This window comes from Bactrocera neohumeralis, chromosome 3, assembly GCF_024586455.1.
Source record: "Bactrocera neohumeralis isolate Rockhampton chromosome 3, APGP_CSIRO_Bneo_wtdbg2-racon-allhic-juicebox.fasta_v2, whole genome shotgun sequence".
Lineage (NCBI taxonomy): Eukaryota > Metazoa > Arthropoda > Insecta > Diptera > Tephritidae > Bactrocera > Bactrocera neohumeralis.
This window is the reverse complement of record NC_065920.1, coordinates 72,650,004-72,672,127: the sequence shown is the minus strand read 5'-3', so window position 1 is coordinate 72,672,127 and position 22,124 is coordinate 72,650,004. Positions and strand designations below refer to the sequence as shown.

Genomic DNA, 22,124 nt, shown 5'->3' with positions numbered 1-22,124 from the left:
TCTGTCTCACACAAAAGCGAAATCCTCCTAAAGGTATGCTTCGAATTCGATTAAACTAGCGACATAGTGAATACTCCTAAAATGCCACTACAAATACATATTTCAGCTGAAAAACACTCCACCTCTGGTGAAAAATGTATGTAAATGAGATTACAGAACAAACTATGACTGGGTTACAAGGCTGCCAACCATGACAAACTACACGATTTTTGCATAAACATGTGAAAATAACGAAAAGGCAGCATACAACGTGCCACACAACGATACATACCACACATAGTATGTGTTTGTGCGTGCCAGCAAATTGTATATTGTTGCAAAATTGTGCCAATGTGATTTTGTGCCTTGATTTTGTGTACGACGTGTAAACAATGGCGCTGTGTTGCCGCGGTGACAATAAAGCGCACTTCAAGTAGCTCTCACTATAAGTTATTGTTGTTGTTCTCTCTGTTTTGGGTTGTTTACAGCACATCCTTCGGCGTGCTGCTTACTGCTCGTGTTTGCATAAATACATTTTGAATTTTTTCTTGCGTTTCCCGTTAGATTATCATTACACAGGAAATTGCATATTTTCGGGCGCATGCTATCGATTTGCATAAATCAAATTTTTTCATGAATTCGATAATTTTGCTTGCTTATAATAAACTGTTTGTGCTGCTGCTGGGGCATGAGCCAAGCACTTTGGGTGATGTCCTCGAAATAGAAATTGGTTGGAAGTGTAATATGCAGTTCCTTTTTTCGGTTAAGATGAATTTGTTTAGATTTATGAAACGATGATATTGGATAATCAAGAAAATTGCATTGTATATTTAGTGGTACCATGCAATTTTTGAGTTATACTACTTTACAGCGATTTAACCTTAAAAAATTAATAGATATTTCAGAAGAAAAATTTTTTAAAATTAAAAAAAAAGTAAAATATACAATAAATTTAATAAAATAATAAATATTATAATAATATATAGTAATAAATAAAAATATAATGTTTATAGCCTGAGAGGTAATATCAACTTTGCTACGAAGTTTGTAATGAATATATTGTTACCTAAAATGCAAACAATTCGGAACATCAAAAAACAATCGGAAATCGCTGTCAGATATAATAAACAGTATATAAGCAATTTGATAACCAATATATAACTATTGTATAACCATTTGATAACCAATACATACTATTTTATAACCAAAATTCAATTTTCGTTTCAATATGAGTGGCTTCAATTAAAATGTTTTTCTTTGCCTGTAAACTTATGAAAAGTGATGTTGCGTTATTTTGCATTTTATGAGACAATATGTATATATGTGAATGGTTAGCATAGCACGCTATCCGTCCGTGCGCATACGCGAATTAATACCTCAATTTTCGAGATATCGATCTGATATTTAGTTCACATATATTTCTCTGAAAGAAGCTGCCTATTTTCGGAATCGGATCTTCAGAAAAAAAAGTTCTTGTATAAAAAACTTTTTATTGAACACGATATCACCACGAAATTCGGCAGGAGTTATTTCTCAAACTAGTGCTACAATCTCCAAAGAAGTTATTCAGATCGGACTACTATAGCATATAGCTGCCATAGAACCTGGTCAAAAAAATAATAACATTGTATGAAAAAGTTTTTCATTACACGAAATATCTTCACAAAATTTGGCATAGACCATTGTCATAGACAACTCTAACACTTCTATAGAAATTGTTCAGATCGGAACACTATAGCATATAGCTGCCATACAAACTGTTGAATGAAAAACAAGTCCTTGTAAGGAAAACTTTTTTATTTGACACAATATCTTCACGAAATTTCGCACAGACCATTGTCAAAGATAGCGCTAAAATCGCTTAAGAATTGTTCAGATCGGAACAGTATAGCGTATAACTGTCATACAAACTGATCAATCAGCATTAAGATCAAAACATTTTTATACCTTTTGTGCTATAAGAAATGCAACTTTGAACGACATTATAGCAACTAAAATGCAGCATTAAATTATTTAATTCATAATAAAATACCAAACAAAGCTTCCCAAAACATTTGCGTATTAAATCTACGCAAATATTAAACTTCATGTGCATATTCTTAAGTCAATGTCACAAAACAGCAGGAGCCAAACGCCAAGCAGCGCATCGAACAAAGCATAAGTTCAATTCAGCTCAAGCAGCTAAGCACGTTATTTTGCATATGAGCTGCTTTAATAAATACGACAACATTTATTTAGTCATATGTTAAAGCTGCATACAAATTACCTGTCATAAATCATGAAAACATGACCCTGATTGCTCCATATGCACACTCTCACCTACACACGCATGCACATAGTGTTAGTGCGCACTAAGAAAAAAATAAATAACTGCACATAAATACTCGAGCGATTGCTATAAAATTGTCTGCACGTGAAGTCTTGAGCTGCAGTTGCAACCCCACACACACGCACACACACTCAGATATGTAAGTCAGCTCATAACTCAAAATCACTGCCAGATTGTGTATGCAAAATAAAATAAATGTCATATATTCATAAATTATTATAACCCATCGCAGCGTTTAAAATATGCTCGCTCTTTAGACATAACTAACGGACGCACACACACATACTACCATGCTATAGCTGTTGTTACTTGTAGAAATCTCACTCACAGCAGCTGAAAGTTTACTGCCTTCACAGCATAAATATTTATGCAGAAATCTAGCTTGAAGTGCGTAAACATTTAATGCACACACGATATTAATATTCATAAAAATTTTATTTTTGTAAAGTAGGCGTAGCAGTGTGTGTATTTTATGCGTATTTAATATCTTAATATGTAATATATAATATATATAATATATAATAGCCATATTTATAATAGTTATGAATGAACATACATAGTTACAGACATAGTACAGCATACATAATAAATATTATTATCATAATATTTTTTTTGTTAACCAGTTATAAAACTCACGCAAAAACAGAGATTTGAAATAATCAAACTTTAAATTTGAACAACTTTTGAATGGTGAGGTCCATGAGAAAATTGTGGAAGACCATTATTGTTGAGAATTCAGGGTCTTACATATAAAAGGGGTCCTCTTAATATTTTATTTTTTTTTCACTAATAAGGAAAAATGAAGCTATAATACACTAAAATAATACAAAAGAATTCATATATGAACTTGATTATGATATTTCAATTTGTATGACAGCTACAAACTACAGTTATCCGATCTAAAGAATTTCTTCAGAGTTTAAAGCGTTATTTTAAAAAATAATATATACCAAATTTCGTGAAAATATACTGACAAATAAAAAAGTTTTCCATATAAGACCTCAATTCTTATCGATGAGTTTGTATGACAGCTATATGCTACAGTCGTCCGATCCAAATAATTTTTGGACATTTTATGAATTCTTGAGATAATAACTCGTGCCTAATTTCGTGAAAATATATTGTGAAATAAAAAAAAGTTTTCCATACAAGAACTTGATTTTCACCGAACAGTTCGTATGACAGCTATTAGTTATAGTAGTCCGATTTGTACAATCTCCTTGGAGATTTTACCGCTACTTTAGACAGTAATATATGCCAAATTTTGTAAAGATATTTTGTCAAATAAAAAATTTTTCTAAACAATGACTTAATTTGCAGCGTTCAGTTTGTATGGTTACTATTTACTATAGTGATCGAATCAGAGCAATTTGTTCGGAAATTTTACGGCTTCTTAAGATAATAATATACGCAAAATTTCGTGAATATTTATTGGTAAATGAAAAAGTTTTCCATACAAGGGTGGTTTTTCGTTTGAACAATTTGTATGGCAGCTATACGCTGTAGTGGTCTGAACAGCAAAATTACTTCGGAAACTTTACTGCTACTTAAGATATTAACCCATGCCAAAATTCGCGAAGATATCTCGTTAACTATGAAAATTTTATATACAAAGTCTTAATTTTGATAGTTCAGTTTGTATGACAGCTATAAGCTAAAGATGTCCGATATTGGCGGGCTCGACATATGAGCAGCATCTCGAGGAAAAAATTACGTTTCCAAATTTTCAGAAGTATGTCTCAAAAGCTGTGGTACTAGTTCGTATAGGTACAAAGAGACAGACAGACTCATCACACTATGCTAATCATTTATAAATGTATATATTTTATAACTTATCCGACGTTTCCTTCTGGGTGTTACAAACTTTTTGGCAAACTTACTAAAGGGTATAAAGATATAATAACAAACGCATGCTTTCACTACTAACAGGCCATAATAGACCATAGGTCGCAGTGCAAAGCCTCAATTGTATCTATCTTCACTACTAAACTTTATACTTTCGCTTTCTTGCTCTCCTTAGTTCTCCTACTGATCTTCCTATATCACTTTTTACTATTTCCTATCCTTCTCGCCTACTAGCTCAACTTCCTTTTATATTTCGGAAAAAATGTACTTTTATTTTTATTTCAATTTCCTATTACTTTATCCTTCTTCCTGTTCCTTTTTTAACATTTTTTAGAATTACAAGCATATATCCTATATTTTTATATTACATATATATGTATATATATTCTATACATTTGTATATATTCATAAGTTACTATTAAACCCTTGAAAAAATTATTATCTATAAGTACATGTATACATTTTCACAGCAATATACAAATATAGCCTCACATATTATATATATGCAGTTATTTTACGTAACTCGTTTATTTTTCTTGAGTCCACTTGAATTTTCGCCCATACTTTATGGAAAGCAATATAATACTTGCAGGCAGGCATTCACTTCTTCTTTAGGCACTCACGCTCGTCAATAAAAAATAACTTGAGTTGCTATTTGAACTCTCTCTCACTCTCTCTAAGCCCAGTAGCAAAGAAAAAAACAAAAATATGATATGGTCCATTGCTGCGTATGCATACATATCAAGGTATATGAATATTCGCTTACCCAGAGATGTACTAAATATAAGCTTTTGATATTTATATGCGGTATTTGAAGAAAAGTATATATACATAAACATATTTAAGTTAAGCGTTATTTCTTGAGTCGATTTTATTTTAATTTTTTTTCTGAGTCCCTCTGAAGTCTCCGTGCGGTACAAGTTCCTTATTAATTTTGTGTTACTCATACGACATGGTGCACTGCGTGAATGCTCAGGTCATTTCATGTATAAATATAATTGCGTGTAGACTGCAGGAAATATCTAGAACTAGGCACCAGGAAAACCATGGAACATCTCTTGCGCACTTGTCCAGCATTGGCAAGACTACGCTGTAAGCATCTGGGGTCCCCACGGTATGATACACTGAAGGAGGTATCGATAGTGAGGCCACAGAGACTGTTAAAATTCGCGTCAAGCGGAGGCATGATCAACCTAACCTAAACCAGCTGCGTCTAACTTGTAAGCGAAAATGTTTATGGAAAAAATTTTTGAGATCTTGGTTATTGAGCGGAAAATTTTGTATTAGAATATGCGCTTTTCATAGTTGCAGGTTTACATTCTTAATTCAAAAGATCAAAAAATCCCTTGTTATATACACTGAAAAAGTGACATGACTTAGACACGGCTAAAATCAATCTTAGTTATAATGGATACCATAGACATGTGTGTGTTATGTGTTTATATATACATGTCAGTGAGAATCTTGAAATATTGGGCTAAAGTCTTCAGCTTAAATTTCGCTGACTGACAACTAGTATAATACCATTAGCAATGCCACAAACAAATTTGACGATTGCAAATGATCGATACATGAAGTTAAATGTATGCTTATATGGAACCACGATATTGTGCGTATCTACAGGTATAATAATGGGTTGTCAAAAAGTCTTGCGGTATTTTTATTGATTTTTTTTTTTTTATTGAAATTGAAATGAATTTTTGTTGACTCATGCCCAGCTCTTGACCGCTGCTACGGCTGCTACTATGCCGGTCTCTTTCGACCAATTCAGCGATTTTATCGCAATTTTCGACGACAGGCCTTCCGGAGCGTGGCGCATCTTCGACCACCTCTACACCAGAACGAAAACGTTGAAACCATCGTTGTGCGGTGGAAATGGAAACTGTATCGGGTCCATAAACTGCACAAATTTTATTGGCGGCTTGAGATGCATTTTTGCCTTTATCGTAGTAGTACTGTAAAATATGCCGTATTTTCTCTTTATTTTGCTCCAAGTTTGCGACGCTATAACTCACGAACAACTTAAAAGAAACGACAATCAATCAAACACGTGTTAGCGCGTGAAATGGGCTTTCCAGAAAGGTATTGCATGACCCGATGCGACGAATAAAACTAGAACTACGCGCTTTCAGCGCCAACTAGCGAAAATACCGCAAGACTTTTTTGACAACCATTATATATGTAGGTATGTAAGTGAGTTTGTGGATATATGCAGTCAAATATTGTCGATCTATTGAAAATGTTTTCTATACAAAAATTAGTAGGCAGAAATCAGAATACCTTGACCTTCTTGTATTAATAAACCTTTTAGTCATCTAATGAGGTACAGTAAATTCTTATTTACATACTATATGTCTTAAGGTGAATTTTATTTTTGTGCTAACTAATGTGTATATTTTTCAATTTTTGCTTTTTTTCATTTTTGTGCTCCTTAATGTGTTTATTTTTAATTTTTTTTTAATTTCGACGCACTAAATCATATTCAAGTCTCTAATCAGCAATTGCTTTATATCCTAAATTAATACATTAATCTTTGCTTGATTTCTGTTATGTACCTGTATTTTTATATGAACTGATGTCTACATTAGGGTTGTTAAAAAAAACTTGTATATTTATTTCATTTATATTCTAAAAAGTAGGTTCTTAGACAACCCTAAGAAAATTTCTCCAAGCATGAACTCATAATTGTAATGCAAAGATTCTCCGCCTCACAATTTTCTCTGGTTTATTATTATCAGATAAAAAAAGTTCAAATCTTGCTTCCAACTACTTTGAAAAAATGTATCATTCCATCAATTTTTTAGGAAATTAAATGCTTTACAAAAAGTTCTATTACGCTTGTTTCGTAAACATAAAAATTTAAAATATATTAACGTTTCCAGTTTGATTACTTTAAGTCAAACAATTTTATTTCCCATGAATTTTTAAACTCAATGAAAAAAAAAAAAATTGTTATAAATCGGCAAACTCATGTTTTGCAGGAAATTTACTGCTCTACCAAATGAAATAAAATTTTCAGAGTACCCAGTTTTTTTGACCCACCCTTATGTAGACAATTTGTTTGTATTTGTGACTGACATTTGCATATGTACTTTAATGAATTCTAGTTTTTTGTAATGTAAGCTAGTAAAGTCTGCAATAAATCTGTGGCTGCAGCGTCACCGTTCCACCATATGTCATTAGAAATATGCAGCAATGTGCGAAACCCCACTTGACACATCAATTTGCAATATGTTAGTGCATACTAATGAACTTGTACCTTTCTTTTACGTACTTACACACAAATATGTATGAAAGAATGTATCGTCACCTAAAGCGCAAAATAACGTAATACCACTTTTCATAAGTTTACAGGCGAAGGAAAAACGGTATAATCGAAACCACTCACATTGAAACAAAAATTGAGTTTTGCTTATAAAATGGTTACAAATTGGTTATCAATTACTTATCAATTGGTTATTATTTAGTTATCAATTGGTTATAAAAAGGTTATATCCGTCAGCGGAAGCTGAAAATTCGCAAAGAAAAAGTCAAAGCAATAAGAAAATTAGGAAAATATATCAACATAATAATTATAAGACGAAAAGTAATCTTATAAAAATTTTAAATTTTTGATTTAAAGAAATTGATTTTAATTTATACAAGCTCATTATAGTACAAAAATAAAAAAAAAAAACATATTTTATTTGCGACTGATCAGGAAATATCTTGGTTACGTCTTCCTAAATAGTTATTTCATCACAATTATTCTTCAAGAATACTTCTTACTGACGTCAAGTACCTGAAGATAATTAATTATAAAAATATTAAAAAATCATAAAGTAGCAAACAATTCAGAAGTGCAATCTTTTCTGGCAGGGTATGTGGTATACGTGACGTCTTCGTATCTCACGTGATATATGTATGTATACTTCTAGAGTGTCCCTTATATACATACTATGTGTTTATTCACACAAACTCATTAACGATTCTGCATAATCATTACCAGTTGGCGCCGGCATAACTTAATATACTCGTATATATGAACATGCATATATACATACATATATGTGCACACAACTACGTCCATACTTCATGCACATATTGCTGTAATATCTATGCAAAATCTATGTTAATTCCCTGCTTAGCATGCAAATGATATGAGCACCATATGCCACCAGGAAGTTCAAGTGCACTTTGGCATCATTTTCACCTGCACAAAGCGAAAACTTAAAAAAAGATTGTGTAGCAAATGTTAATTGATGCTCGGGCGCATGTAGTTGTGATTATGAGAAAATTAAGGTGGGTGAAAGACGAGCGAATATCGGCATTACAAAAAAGTAAAAGAAGATTTATGAATGCTATGTATACGTATTATGTCATATATGTATCTATGTATATGATCAGAGTGGCAAGCTGAGCAGGTTTAGTCATGCGCGTCTGTCCGCCTCTGTGTTTAAACGAACTAATCACGCAGTTTTTGAAATAACGCTCTGAAATTTTGCACACACCCTTTTCTCTACAAGAAGCTGCTCATTTGTCGGCACCGCTGATATCGGACTACTATAGCATATAGCTGTCATACAAATTAAACGATCGGAACCAATTTTTGTATGGAAAACTTTTTTATTTGACGAGGTATCTTCATGAAATTTGGCATAAATTAGTATCCGTACCAACCGTATAATCTCTGAAGAAAGTGCTCAGATCGGATCACTTTGGCATATGGCTGCCATACAAAATCAATGATCGGAATCAAATTCTTGTATGGAAAAGTTTTTTATTTGACGAAATATTTTCACGAAATTTGGCGTGCATTATAATCTTAAACAAGAAAATTATCTCTGAAAATTTTTTCACGATCGGATCGCTATATCATATAGCTGCCATACAAACTGATCGATCAAAATCAAGTTCTTGAGAAGATTTTTTTTTAATTTGCGGTGCAACCGAATTAAATTTTTTTTTAGAAAAATTCCATTACATCTGCTTTACTTCGTTTTGCTTAGAATTTTTTATATAAATATAAAAATGAACAATATTTTACACCTCCCACCCTAATGCTGCAATTTAGGTTTATCTGCTTTGCTGCTGAATAGTAATTAGCAATAATGTCGCTAATGGTGACAATGTCACTGAAATATCGGGCTGTGTAGCTGCAAGTACTGAACTAGTTCTAAACAGCTTCATAGTATATGTTTATATTGAAAGCAGGTGCAGTTAGTTTGTAGGTCAACGACGCTGCATGTCAGTGTATAGTGATAGCCTAATCCAGTCTTTGTGCTTATATATACATAAGTAGAGGGTTATGTGTGTATTTGTGATATGTATGAGTGAAGGTAGGTAGTAAAAGTGTAAATGAATACATACAAACCATCTAACATATCCACCAATGTTAATGACTTAATGAAATGTATTCAGGTATTCAAAGCAGCTGCACATAGTAGGATTTTCAATAAAATTCTATTGACAATTTTTTTTTTAAATTTATGATCAAATATTAGGTAGTCGAAAAAATCTTTTCGTATTTCTAATCAAACTTCAACTAGATAGATAGACTATTCAGCCTTCCTATATACTCCCCCACTAAAAGCGATTTGACCTCATAAGCTGAAATCGCTTAGTATAGAGATACGCTGGTATCATAACGATGGAGATTGATTTCTGCACACTGACTTATAGTAAAGACTTCTACTTCAAAGATCCTCGGAATAAGTCCCATTGGTATGGATAGTTTGGTAAGCGGTGCCGCAATGCATGCTCCAATGCCTTCCGGAGTTTTTGAGTCGTCAGTGTACCACTGGATAATGCTGCCCCTCAGTAGTAGGACATGCGTGGAATCACTCCAAGTTGTCAGAATTTAACAGAAAAATGTGAGGTGCAAACATGCAGACACTTTCTCCTCCATTTTCCAGCGTTTGCAAGACTGAGGTTGAAGCCTCTCTAGAGTTTTATCTTCGCAGAATCAGCACACATAGTCGAAACTGACATTACCCGTTTCAGCAAAGTAATGATGGTCCCAATGCCCCACAATGCTCCCTGTTAAGATCGACCTCTTAAACTAACCTGACCTTATATTCTGACAGATAAGTTTGTCGGAGTTGTAAAGAGGAGCGTACAAGAAGAAGAAGAGTAAAATGTTCGAATCAAATGCTACGAAGAAAACTATCAGAGGAAGCAGAAGAGTAGGATTTTCGAGAAGTATAAAAAAAGAATAGTCAAAGCTCATATAAACTTTGATATAAAAATATAAGCGCGGTGAAAAAGATCTTTAGGTTTGTTAGAACCTCTTTCAACAGTTTTCTGAAGTGTGATTTCACTTAAGCTGTTTTTAATTTCTTTAAACATTTCATGTACTAATTGCAACGTTAAAAGAAAAATCTCCGTACTCGCACTTAATTTCACTTTCCTCTTCTGTATTTTTAGGGAAATCTGGACCACCGTCTTACCACCGGAAACTAAAGACACTTTCACTGCCATTTTGGGTATCACCAAGGCCAGCCGCATGGACGAAGGCATATACACGTGCAAGGTAAGAAGAAAGAAACAACTTTTTCTAACTGAAAGACAAACAAATAAGGGAGAACTACTCATAGCGAAGATAATCAAACAAAAAAAATACACAAAAAAATATCAAAGAACACAAAGAACATAAAGAAGCTTCCAAACGAGCAACTTCGCCTAAGCACAAAACAAAAAAACTTAGCCGCCATTGGTTTATGCAACTACTTCCTCACGAAAAACCACAAAATAGTCGAGCACAAATCAAAGAAAAACAAGAAAACAAAACGAAAACAGAAAAAAAACAAAAAAAGACAAAAAACTTCCCAGAAAAACCTGCGCCTAAGCAGAAACGCACAAAAATCAGATAGCAAATTAACTAAGCGCAGCAATTGGCAGTAAACACTTTCCGCCGCGTTGACCAGCTTCAATGTCAAGCGCTTTTACCCAACGCTAACAGATCTAACTGATTCAAAGTGCACCCAAAAAGGGGTAAGCACAATGCGTGAAGACAAAAAAGCTATCTGAAAAGCGAAAGCATAGCTATCTGGGGCATTGAAAGCAAAAGTGACAAAGGATAGCTAAATAGACTGTCATAAACAAATAGCGACCAGGCCACTGCTCACTAACTTTTACTTTCTAGCCGCTTTATCCTGCCTGCCGCTCATTTGCAGTAGGAAAAAGATAGGAATTGTTGCATCTTTTATTTCTTCACTTTTTCATTACGCTTTAGTGGCGTTTGTGTGTTGTTTTTGTTTGCTTTTTGCTTTATTCTTCCTTTCTCTGCTGCACTTGACTATTTTTAATTACGAAGCAGCGCATTTGCAAAGGAAGTTTTTTGCTGTGTTGAGTGTTTTTGTTGTTATTGTTATTCTTTTAGTATTTATTTGTAGCTATGTTTCAGTACGAACTTTTTATCTCGCTTGTAATTAAGCTTTTTTAGTCAAACCGTTGCGGCCGTTGCGCTTGCTTTGCAAAATATCTGCGTCAATCACTTAGAAATGAACTAGCAAAGTTTAACAAATTCCAAACTTAATTCGGTTAATTAGATAAATTACTTTTCAGTATTTGAATGCATATAAAATGCGATTCGATGGCTGATATTTTGGTATTTTTATAACCTGAATAGCGCATATAGCTGAGTTGATTTAGACAGTCACAACTGTCTGTATATACTCTCAGTTTATGAGGTATCGCTCTGAAATTTTGCAAACAGCTTTTTATCGCCAAGAAACTGCGCATTTGTTGGTATCGTCGATATCGGACCTCTGTATCATATAGCTGTCATACATATGTACATACAAACTGATCGAACAAAATCATGTCTTTGTAGGGAAAACTTTTTCATTTGACAAGATATGCAATTTGGCATGGATTATGGTCCAAGGCAACGCTGTATCTATTATATATACTAAATTATAGATCCACCTACGTTCGCTAGTCATTGAGAAATGCTTGCTATAATATTTCTTGCAAAACTTATGAATGGATCAGTCTGTAGTCCATCTCTGTTCATCGTTCACTCAAGCAGATAGTTTAGACTTTGACCTTCAAAATTGTCTAGAACTAAATTTGAAATAAACGAATCTTTCTTTCACATAAAAAAATTGTATCTACCCTTAACAAATAACATTTAAAAATATTAAACTTACTTTAACCTACATAATTCTTGATTTCGAACGTTGAAATTTTTATTTCTGTAGCTCAGCAGCTTAAGATCAAAAAAATTTCCTTAAAAATATTTAAAACAAAAATATTTTGTTTAAGCATGAACACTGTTATATTGGTGAATCAATATTGAAGAATAGAAGAGCACCTCTAGATTCCTGTTATGGCTATATACAACAACAACAAAGTGTACAACTCTAGTCAGTTTTACATTCGTACGATTTTCTGACGACTCATCTAGACCTACTCTCTGATCTACCCCGTGCTTCTGATGAAGTTCATCAGTACAAAATGTTTTATCCGAACAACCTCCGGAATATTATTAAAAAACCCTTGTGCTATACTAAAATCCTTTTTCTAACTGATACACTTTCTACAAGAGTATTGTGATACTGCTGGCATAGCTGCCAATTAGATAAAGAACTGTACTGCCACTAGAGTTCTTATATCATTCTTTCGAAATTTAATAGTCGGCATGTAGAGCACTTATTCTATTCATATATGTATATATATAATACCTAAAAGTAGCTAGAGACATTCCTCTTTGGCGGAGCTTAATATGTGGATGTTAGATCCAATAAGAGGTCAAAACATTCTCCTTCACTCTATTATCTAGTTTAGACCCAACCGTATAGATGGTTACCTTAGCCACTCTTCTCTTCTCTAGAAGACAAGGTTTTATTGTGGAACAAATTATAATTTCATTGTAATAGTTTTCCATAAGTTTTTCAAAAATCTCGCTGAATATGGATTTCGCATTAATGTAGTCCTAATTCAATATATTCGTATTTGCAAAGTACGCTGTTTCATAATATACAGAGATTTAATGAAATATCCCACGTTGGTTAAACGATTTAATAAATACCAATAAAATATTTGCATGCCTCAAATCCACAGTCTACTAAATGTCCAGTTTTAGTCAATAAAAATCTCATTTTGTGTTTCGAAAGCAATTCACTTGTGCTAAGAACCACTGATGTCGACAAATCCTCAGAAATCGGTACAATCTAACTATTAGTGGAAGTGAGAGGGAATGCAACACATCTAGGCCAAAGTTATCTTACCAAATTAAGCTTAAGGATTGCTTACGGGATCAATTCAGGAATGATAAAGTTAAATCATTAGACTCCCTTCACGTCTTATTGTGACATTTTTGGAAAGTTTTCGAACTTGGAATGGAAAAGTCGAAAGGTGGACTATTTGGCAGTCCTCAACTATAAAAACTCATGAAAGATATTGCTTTTAGCAAAGTTGTGACTGTTCCGGAGAGCGAAACTTGTAAAAGTTTAATGTAGATAGCCGAAATTTTCCTAGACAACTATAAAGCAACAAATTATTCAAATTTTGAAAAAATACTATATAACAATATATGTAGTCTCCACAATCATTTGAAATCAGATCATAGATGAAAAACGGAGAGAGCGGTTCCACTAAGATCACAAACTGATAAAATGAAGGTTTTGCTGGAATTATTGATACGATTACAAGATCATTTCTTATCCTTAAAAACAGATTACATTGAAAATTGTGATCCATTTCGCCTTTCCCTAATTTTGAAAGAAAAACACCGAAACTTCAAAGTTAATGGGGAAGTCTATCACCTTTCGTAAGAACAATCTTTGCCACTTATTTTCTGAAGACTATGTCTTTCAAATATTGGCCGCGGCTACGCCTCAGATGGTCTATCCATTGAATCTAATTTTCGATGACTCGTCTAAACGGGCCAAAACGTGAAATTATTTGCCCACCAAGGGTTCTCTCAATAAATACTTGATGCGATCTGTGGGAAGTAGCGCCGTCTTGTTGAAACGGCTGCTATTGACGATGAAATATCGATAATTCCTAGGCCTACAAACAACACCAAAACCTAATAATGAAATGACAGCTTTTGAATCTCTTCAAGTTGCTATGTGTTCCAAATGCGGCAACTTTGCTTGTATATACACCCAACAAACCAGGAATGGGTTGAACAAAATTTGGCTCGAAAATGTCGGATCTTCTTGGAACTTTTCAAGAGCCAAAGAGCAAATCGATGTCGCTTGGGAAGCTCGAGCAACTTTACTTATTGCACAAGCTGTATTTGGTACGCTTTCAATCTAAGATCTGGACGTGAAATGCGCCACGTCGTTCCATACTTCAGTCTGAGTTGGTGCGAACGGCGTCAAACGACGTCGAACAGACTCTCCACGGTTTTCGTGTACACTCTCAACTAAGGCAGCTACATTTTCTTCACTGCGTGCTGGACGTGGTCTATTCGGTCGCATATTTTCCAATTATGAATGCTGGGTGTCAAAATGGGTGATGATATTGTGAAAGGCACGCTCATTAGGCTGATTATGTTGGCCACAAGTTGAGCAAAGCACACGAAACACATTATTTACAGATCGTGAATATTCGTAATAAAGTTCAATAATTTGTAAACTTTGCTCAGGCAGAAGGCTTTCAAAGATGAAATGCCAAACAATACTGAACAAAATTAACATAACAGCTTGACACGTCTCAGGCATGTTGTTTCAAGAAAAGATTATAGAAAAGAGTATCCCTACTTGGACCACCCTTTATAACGCGATATAACTTTGCAGGAATAATGCTTTTGACGTATGCCATTTTATGACCAAAAGTTGTATGAATGAAGCCAAAACTGTTGAAGCCTCTGGGTACCGAATGAGTGGAACCCAGAGCTTATAATTAATACTTTGCCGAAAATATCGATGTATCAGATATAACATTGACATTCAGAGAGAATACTTTCCTGATAGTAGTTTGTCTGTGTGCTACAAATGGGTCGAATCGCGTTAATATTTCCTTTATCCCCCATATACCTAATATAAAGACTTTCGAACTTCCGAGCAGCTTTACACCGCCAATATGAGACTTAACCTAATTAAATGAAAGTATTAGCCCGGCTTTAAACCTTGCTATTTGCAAAAGTATAAATTGTGCGGTTGCACCTGAATTGAGCCCTTCCTTACTTGCGTTTTACTTAATTTGCTTTGCTTTATAGTGGTTTACCAAAAACAGCACCAAAAAATTAAAAAAATTAGAAAAAAATTTACAAAAATCATACAGAAATTAAATACACACAAATAGGCCTGTATATGGACATAAGTAAACGGGTGTCAAAACAACAATAGCAAATGAAAACATTGCAACAAAATCCCCCATTCAAACCAAATGAGTGGTTACCGCCTGCAATTAATCAAGCGAAAGTCAATTTACATATTCCAAGCATGCATAGATTTCATAGAAATTTTTATGCAAAATGGAGTTTTCATCAACCTTTGTCACTTTTATAGATTTGTAAGAACAGCTATGAAAACATGTAGAAACCAAATAAAAGAAAAAGCGGTAAATAATTACGCAGAAAGGTAAGCAAACCGTTTAATATGAATGAAGGCAGCAAAACAAATAATGTGGCACCCACAAATGTCTGCATGGCAAGCTTAAACAAACAACCACGCAAAGTAAATTGCAGACAATGAAGCACAGCTTACTCTTGTGCACACATGTAAAGGGAGATCTATGAATGCGACGTTGACGCCGCCATTGTCGCCTCACCCCAAACTGCTTGTGACATATTTGCGACGTCATTACGCTTAACACAGCGTGGCGAAATCAAAGCATTTTTAAGCAACACCGACGCTCGACGCAGCTTTTGTGCGATATTTAACAACAGTTCCTCAACTACGGTAGTGTGTGTGTGTGTGTGTGAGTTCATTGCATACAAGCAAACACTTGTTCGCTTTCGCTACACAATATCACCGGATGTTGTCTTCATAAACTTTTCTCCACTTTTTCATTATTTTCTTGGCTCAGCGAGACAACTGTACTGCTCGCTTACAATTTCGGAAACTTTTGTATACACACATAAATATATAAGAATGTACATTATGCACTTGCTCACTCTTGGCAGCATTCTTATTATTTACTTTAACCGACACGCCGTCGTCAGGCGACTTCCATCAACCCGCCAGTGTTGCCCGCACCGCTTATTTCACACTTCACATTCCACTACAGCTGCAACAGCCAAATATAACAATACAATACAATCACTTATACCGCCAACAATAACAAAAATCACAAAAGCTCAGCCAAAAAAAGTGCTGCATGAAAACCAACAGTGCAGCCAACAGGCAGACATAAATGCTTTCAGCACGCAGCTTCTGGATAAATGTAGTATCCTTTTGTATACGCCTCCCATTCGTACATATCGGCTTAAGCAGATCAGTGGTGAAGCGTTGTGCATGTGTGTGTGTTTGGGTGTGTGATATATTGTTTCCTTGCATTCACTCGTTGTTCGTTGTCTGTGTAACAACTTCTTTAGCAACTGTTCCTCTTTTGCTTTCTTTACAATATTTCCTTTGCTGCTTTTCAACACACATACCCATATGTATGTATATACAATCATATAAATATATACATATAATATAGCTACAAATATGTATACCTTCATATATATCCTTTATGTACATATATATAGCTGCCCATCTTCTTTTAATTCACTTACTTGACGAAGTCTTCAACTTGTTTGCTTTGCCATCACTCACACACTCTCAACCAGTTTATTCACTCATCCACTCGACTTATTTTCTCAGATTGTATGTTTAAGTATGTGTATTGGTGTGCGTTTGTGTTCATATTTTAGTTTCTTCGCCTGCCATTTCTTTTGTGTACTCTTATTGTGCTTCTTTGCACTTCTTTCTTAATCTTTTAACACTTCTGTTTTGTTCGCATATGCTTGATGCCTTGTGTGCTTATGAAATAATATTGCGTTAATAGAGATTTTAGGTATTATTGAAACTTGTGTGAGTTTTTCTTTCACTTTGTTGGTGGCAGAGTGCAGACGCTTTTCCAAAACTATTTCTTACTAGTTCATAATCATTTTCTTTAATGAGTTAAGCCCTCAACAGGACACTATATTTTTGGATCATATTCAACAAATTTCGTGCTTTTATATGAGGATATCAATTGCTAAGGAGAATAGAGTTCTTTGGTAGAGAACCTAATAGATGAAAACTACTTATACCATCTGCTAAAGTTTAAACCGAACTTGCAAAAAGACTGCAATTACACGAAATATTATCCTGAGCCAAAAAGAACGCTGAGTCAATACAAGCACGCCAATGCTTAAGGTTGTAAGGAGTTTAATGAATGTAAGATCTTCAACTTTCTTGGCAAGCATCTCTTTTGCGACCTCTACTCGTCATCGTTTGTGCAAAAGATTGAGATATTTTGGGCGAGTCTAGCATTTACCCGCGTCATATCCAAAACATTAACCGGAATGTGTTGACTTGTTTCCAAACACTTCATATCCAAAAAATTAATCAGAACCTGTTGAGTCGTTTCATAACACTTCATACCCAACACATTAACCAAAATGTATTGAGTCGTTTCATAAGAAATATTGTGATCTTCTGCTATCTCTCTGATGCCAGCACGTTGAATTTCAAGTACTGTTTAGTCCAATTTGACGATGTTATCATCATTAACAGTTCACATGAGACAAATTTTAGTTAATTTCAAAACCTTCACTGAATACTTTATGCCACTCAAATACTTGTGTTTGAAATAAAATAGGCTCTTTATGCCACTTCTGCGAGATTTTCAATAATTCTGTAGCCAAGCTTCAATTGGAAACACAAAATTCCTAGCAACCTCGCTGTTAATTTTTTTTTTCTTTTTTAAAAAACGCCAGAAAACCGTTCGCGTCGTAAACAATCAGGTTCCAAGCACATACAAGTTGACATATGGAGAACAAACTTGACGCGAACATAAGATTAAGTTATACTAATCATATTTGCTTCCAAAATATTCTATTTTTATACTCTCGCAACAAAGTTGCTAAGGAGAGTATTATAGTTTTGTTCACATAACGGTTGTTTGTAAGTCTTAAAACTAAAAGAGTCAGATATAGGGTTATATATACCAAAGTGATCAGGGTGATGAGTAGAGTTGAAATCCGGATGTCTGTCTGTCCGTCAGTCCGTCCGTCCGTCCGTGCAAGCTGTAACTTGAGTAAAAATTGAGATATCTTGATGAAACTTGGCACACGTATTTCTTGGCTCCATAAGAAGGTTAAGTTCGAAGATGGGCGAAATCGGCCCACTGCCACGCCCACAAAATGGCGAAACCGAAAACTTATAAAGTGTCATAACTAAGCCATAAATAAAGATATTAAATGAAATTTGGCACAAAGGAATTTTTTTGGAAAAGTGTGCGTGGCCCCGCCCCCTACTAAGTTTTTTGTACATATCCCGAAAACTACTATAGCTAAGTCAACCAAACTCTATAGAGTCTTTTCCTTCAGGCATTTCCATATACAGTTCAAAATGGAAGAAATCGGATAATAACCACGCCCATCTCCCATACAAAGGTTATGTTGAAAATCACTAAAAGTGCGTTAACCGACTAACAAAAAACGTCAGGAACACAAAATTTTACGGAAGAAATTGCAGAAGGAAGTTGCATCCAGGCTTTTTTTAAATTGAAAATGGGCGTGGCTTCGCCGACTTATGGACCAAAACCATATCTCAGAACTACTAGACCGATTTCAATGAAATTCGGTATATAATATTTTCTGAACACCCTGATGACATGTACGAAATATGAGTGAAATCGGTTCACAACCACGCCTTCTTCCATATAATATATACATTAGGAACCAATGATGATAGCAATTAAAACTTTACAAAAATAACGGTATTTGAAAAATAAAAAATGAAATCTCGATTATCACTTTATCATGCGAGAGTATAAAATGTTCGGTGACACCCGAACTTAGTCCTTCCTTACTTGTTTTAATATATATTCTAAACTTTTTAGTGGTCAATCAAAGTAATTAAATGCCTTTCAGCATTACTGAGATGATATCTTTAAATCATATAATTTTGTTTGAATACGCAGATTCACACACGTGGTTGCCTGTAATATTTCGATATTAGGGGATTGACAAACTTAGTTCTGCAATCTGGCAACTCACTACCCTGGTGTTGCAGTTTGGCAAATCACAATTTCATCGTAAAATTTATCATATTTCATGTTATACATACACAGAATAAAATCATGCGATTATTTTCGACAACTTTCGACATGGATTTACGCAGCAAAAGTGCTTTGATGAACTGAATGCAGTTTTTGGCTAAAAAGCTTCATAAAGAACCAGTTTGTTTATTGGTAAAACTAAACGAAAACTAGCGCAAGATCGTCATGTGACCTATTGTGGGATTCAGACAACTATGGACATTAGTGCGATCATCATACATTTAATTAATTTTATGAATATTTGGTTGTAGAAAAATGTTTTCAAGTGGGATCTCACACAATTTATTGATTGCTCAAAAAACGCCCATGTCAATTGGTCAATAGAAATGTTAAGAAAATACAAAAGTGGTGCTTCGAAACATGTCAATGATAACGTGATAGATGGTGAATTATGGATTTATATGAATGAACCCGAAAGTAAACAGCAGTCCAATGTATGGGTTAGAAACACTATAACTCAAACTCATAAAAAAAACTGTTCGCGCATGAAGCGTTTTGAAGTAATTGGCAATGCGAGCTCTCAACTGAATCATTTACATATTTGAGCTTTAAACTCCTACACTTAAAACATCGATTTTGGAGTAAAACACAATAAGGTCTTGACTTGGCATTGAACGACTTTTTTTTATTCCACTACAAAAGCAAAAACAAATGAAGGGATAGAAGTGCTCAAAAAGCACTTCACTGGAGATACCTCATTAAAAGTGGGAAGAATGCTTTGGGAATTGGTTCAGACGCATGCAAAAGTGTATAGAACTTAATGGAGAATATTTTGAAAAACAATAAAGTGATTTTCTATAATTAAATTTGTTTTTGTTCTCTTTGCCGAAATATAAAAGACAACCTACTTAGTCATTGATTCTCATGTTGATAATTTTAAATAATATTATCATCTTTTGCCAAAGGCAGATATACACAGAGTAAATCTAAAATGCAAAACAAACATCATCATCATAACATCATTTTTCATAAATTTACAGGTGAAAATATATTGGATAGAAACCACTCATATTGAAATAAAATTTGAGTTTTGGTTATAAATTGGTTATATATGGGTTATAAAATGGTTATATATGGGTTATAAATTGGTTATGTATAGGTTATATCTGAGAGCGGAAGCTGAACATTTAATGCTATATAAATTCAATTTGATGTAGTGAATCAATTTTAGTGTTTTGTTGATACGTTGTTTTGCATTTCAGGAAACGATATGGATTCCTTATTATGCTGTCAATTTTCTAACTTTTCTTCGAAGGCAATTGAAATTAGTATGTAGAGTTGCTTTATGTGCTACTTTGGATTATATTGCACATATGCAAAGCTCGAAACTCTTCTTCCACAACCAGACGTTTTCTGTCATTTTGACATTTATCAAAAATATTTCAATTGGGTGAAATGTAGTTGCACAGCGCTTTTGTTGAAACGAACTTTCTATGGTACATATATTGTTAGGTCATTTTTAATGCACGTAGACGTAGTGTATAATATTTCCTTTCCCTCCTAAGGTAATAAAATATTGTATTATTTTCGCTGTTGTAAGCAAGTTGGCTTCATTTTCCTGCATTATGTTCATTATCTTTTACTTATTCCCAATTTTTTCATCAGTTGATTAGTGTCAATCTCACATGTCACGTATGGTAAGCTATGAGACCATATACCACTATATTGGTACATAGTTTTCGAAGCTGTCTGCCTGTCTCTAGCATTAGCTGCATTTTTTTATACTCTATGGATAGATTTTGGCTTGGGAAAAGCGAAACATTTTAACATAATGTTTATATACCAAAAGCTAGTGGGTTTGGCTTCAACTGTCAGTGAATTTAAAATTGTCATATTTTACTTTCTTTCTTCTGACTTGAATAAACTTTGCTTTATAAATATTTATTCATTCATCCCCACTATTGTTGTCGCCTTCTAAATATCCTCTATTCAATATTATGCAGTTGTGTAAGCACTTTTTTCAATAGTCGAAATATTGCCGAGCTCGTATGTTGAGATAGTTTTTAGCTCTTTGAGCGATTTTTATCTGTCTTATAAAACCTAGGAGATCCTTGAGGATCTTTCTATTTTCGTTTCTTTTCAAAACGTGCGACCTAACTAACCTATAATAATGTAAAAATCACACTCTTCGAGAGAACACCTTCCTAACTTTTAATTTTGTACTCAGTAATTTTTTTGACTGAGGTATGTTTAGTGTACTATATATGCAATGACTTCAGTATTTATACATTTCGAGACTCAAATTTAACTTCATGACAACTCTCTTTGCAAAGGGTGTGGTCCAATAGCACTTTAAAGTGACTGAATACAAAAGTATTTCAAAACTTACCCAAGCAAACTAAGAAGAATACTGATTGACGGGTTAAGAAAGCAAACTTTCTGGTAATTACCTGGAAGTACATGAGCAGAAGAGGTAAACTTTAACATACTCGCCTTGCCACGTCAATCACAACAGAAGCAGCTGTTACGCAATTTTCGTGCGTTCTAGCGTCAATACAGTGTTTAAAAGGTATTTAAAAACACTTAAATCTAATAACTGTTTATTTTTATATTTATCCACAGTTTTTTGTTTATTTTTCACTTATACATACACAGAGTACAAAAATTTTGTTTATATCTAATTTTTATGAATTTAAAAATATTTTGAAGAAATTTGATTTAAACTCGTCTACATATTCTGTCTAGGGTATACTGAATTTGCTAAAATGCTTTTAACAACTAGAAGGAAACGCCAAAGACTTTATAATGTATATAGCAATTTCTACATACATAAGTAAATGAT

The 22,124-nt window shown here is 34.0% G+C and overlaps 1 protein-coding gene across 1 annotated transcript in view; it reads left to right on the top strand.

The window, feature by feature from the left end:
• LOC126752165 (uncharacterized) overlaps positions 1 to 22,124 on the top strand; it is a 565,185-nt gene that overhangs the window by 422,959 nt on the left and 120,102 nt on the right. Inside the window, exon 11 of the mRNA XM_050462767.1 lies at positions 10,559 to 10,664. Coding sequence (XP_050318724.1) covers positions 10,559 to 10,664 — 106 coding nt within the window. The remainder of the gene's footprint in view (positions 1 to 10,558; positions 10,665 to 22,124) is intronic.